Genomic DNA, 2500 nt, shown 5'->3' with positions numbered 1-2500 from the left:
TCTGATGAACAAACCTGCAGTCAAAACATCTTACATATCTCAAAACGAACCAGAATGCGCCTGTCCCTGCTGTCATGTATTTATTTAAAAAATGCATTATCATGGTGTATTTTAAAGTGTTTTTTAAAATGAAATTTAAAATGCATTTTAAAAATGCATTATTATTGTGTATTTTAAAGTGTTTTTTAAATGCATTTTAAAATGCATTTTAAAAAATGCATTATTATGGTGTATTTTAAAGTGTTTTTTAAATGCATTTTAAAATGCATTTTTAAAAAATGCATTATTATGGTGTATTTTAAAGTGTTTTTTAAATGCATTTTAAAATGCATTTTTAAAAAATGCATTATTATGGTGTATTTTAAAGTGCCTGCGTCTCCTCTGCAGTATGCACCAAGGGCCAGTCGGTGAGCGGTCAGTATCGCATGCTGGCTAAGAACGGAGGCTACGTCTGGGTTGAGACCCAGGGAACCGTCATCTACAACACCCGCAACTCTCAGCCGCAGTGCATTGTCTGTATCAACTATGTTCTCAGGTGAGAAATGGCTGCAGGGGAAACTAAAAGCGTGGTTCTATTATTATACTGAACCAAATGGTATAACAACAAGACAACTCACCCCGTTTCTGTTTTCCTCCCAGAATTTTCCCCAGTTGAGGGGTGGGAGTTTAGAGTATATATACTCTAAGGGTGGGAGAGGCTGGACAGCTATAAACTTTCATGACAGCCCAAGTACAAATATGATTTATGAAAAGCTACTACAGTGAAGTCTGTTCACAGAAGTTGTCGTAGGATATGTGGAGATTATCTGACGAGGTACCATTTGAGTGGGCAAAACCTTACATACAGTATACTAAATAATACTAAATTGTTTATAGGGTCAATATAAGTAAAATAATATAGCCTTTCCACAGGAGTATCTTTTTATATTTTTCCAAAAAGAATACAAACAGCCAATGGCATATTACAAAGTGAAAAATCCGCGAGGGAAAACGGGCAAGCATGCACCGGGGTGAGTTGTCCAGTATTCAACCAAACAGGATTCCTTCATCAGGAACTGTGACATTATGGCGATATAGCCATAATATATCACTGCAGAGCTCATGTCTGATGCAAAAAATGTTAATTGTCTCCACCAGGCCGAAGGCATGGGGAGAGAGTATGTTTTGCACGTCCGTCCGTCCGTCCGTCCGTCCGTGTGTCCGTCCGTCTGTCTGTGAACAGCTAATCTCCGGCACCGTTAACCCGGTCGATGCCAAATTTCGCACACACACACTCCCTGGATGCCAACGATGACATTTCCAGAACGGCCTGTTATAGCGCCACCAGGAGGCCAACTTTTGAAAAACACATCTTTTGATATTACTCCTCCAGATGTCCAAAAATCCAAAAATCCCGCAAATCGTCACACACTATCTCTATAATCATGTTTTATACATTTCATATTTCCATCCTAATTGGCTAACATTGGCTTCCCAAGTTTGCAGGATTGGCCCGTTTGAAACAAAACGCCTCGAATCATGAGCCCAGCGTGCAATTTACGTGAAATCTTTCACAGACTGTCCTACTGGGCTGAGGAATATTATCCAATCCTTTTCACATTGGCCTGTTATAGCGCCACCAACAGGTGGATTTTTGCAAAATACATTTTTGGTACAAAATGCCTCAAATCATCCAATTGGTGTATAGGAACAAATGGCACCCTTTTCACATTGGCCTATTATAGCGCCACCAGGAGGCCACATCCTGAGCTGGCCTGGTGGAGACCTCTCCCCGAAGGGGCACTTTATCTAGTTTAATTCTAAAATAGTGTTGAAAAATTTGAAACAATTTTACAATTTACAATATAGGCATTTGGCGGACACTTAATCCAGAGACAGTAAGCATGAACATCCGACTAACAGTAGAATATCTGTACAATAAAACTAAGGGCCGATTCATACTCCTATTTTAGAGCTGAATAAAAGTCGGTTCGGCGCTGTAGAGCCTACAATGTGACGTCATTTGAGGTTCGGGGGGGGGGCGGATACCGTCCTAAAGTCGGCTCTTCGGTGCTACTGAAATTTTCTGATGAGCCGAAATCATTTCGGCACTACAGCGCCGAAACAGCGGTAAAATAGGAGTATGAATCGGCCCCAGGAGTCTAAATCTACAAGATTAGCTATACACCACCAAGATACCCATGTACCTAAAGTCTACAAATATACAAATAATTAATCATGGTGTCGTCCACAGTAACAGTTATCGTATTATTGACTTGATTTTCAATCAATCAATCAATCAATCAATCAATCATGTCTATACATAAAAGGCTAATCTACTTGGGATTCAAACAGTCATTTCTCTGTCTATAACGACCGTCATTGCTTCTCACTCCCCTCCGCTGCCCCCCCATATAGTGACGTTGAGGAGAAGTCAACGGTTCTCTCCATGGAGCAGACGGAGTCCTTGTTCAAGCCCTGCCACGTCGTGCCCTCATGCAGCTTCTTCCGCGCGGAGGAG

The 2500-nt window shown here is 41.0% G+C and overlaps 1 protein-coding gene across 2 annotated transcripts in view; it reads left to right on the top strand.

Annotated features, from left to right (window-relative positions):
* The window catches only part of LOC308328511 (endothelial PAS domain-containing protein 1-like), a 17954-nt gene that overhangs the window by 5637 nt on the left and 9817 nt on the right, over window positions 1–2500 (top strand). For both annotated transcript variants that reach the window (XR_013965304.1, XM_080782379.1), the window contains exons 3-4: window positions 388–535; window positions 2398–2500. The exon at window positions 2398–2500 is cut by the window's right edge and continues 154 nt beyond it. Coding sequence is in view for 1 of the 2 variants with exons in the window: in XM_080782379.1 (XP_080638505.1) it covers window positions 388–535; window positions 2398–2500 (251 nt within the window). In the remaining variant the exon portion in view is untranslated. The remainder of the gene's footprint in view (window positions 1–387; window positions 536–2397) is intronic.

The sequence above is a fragment of the Protomyctophum bolini genome (genome assembly GCF_963924005.1).
Source record: "Protomyctophum bolini genome assembly, chromosome: 14".
Lineage (NCBI taxonomy): Eukaryota > Metazoa > Chordata > Actinopteri > Myctophiformes > Myctophidae > Protomyctophum > Protomyctophum bolini.
Note: the sequence above shows the minus strand (reverse complement) of the source record. Positions and strands in the feature narration are given on the sequence as shown.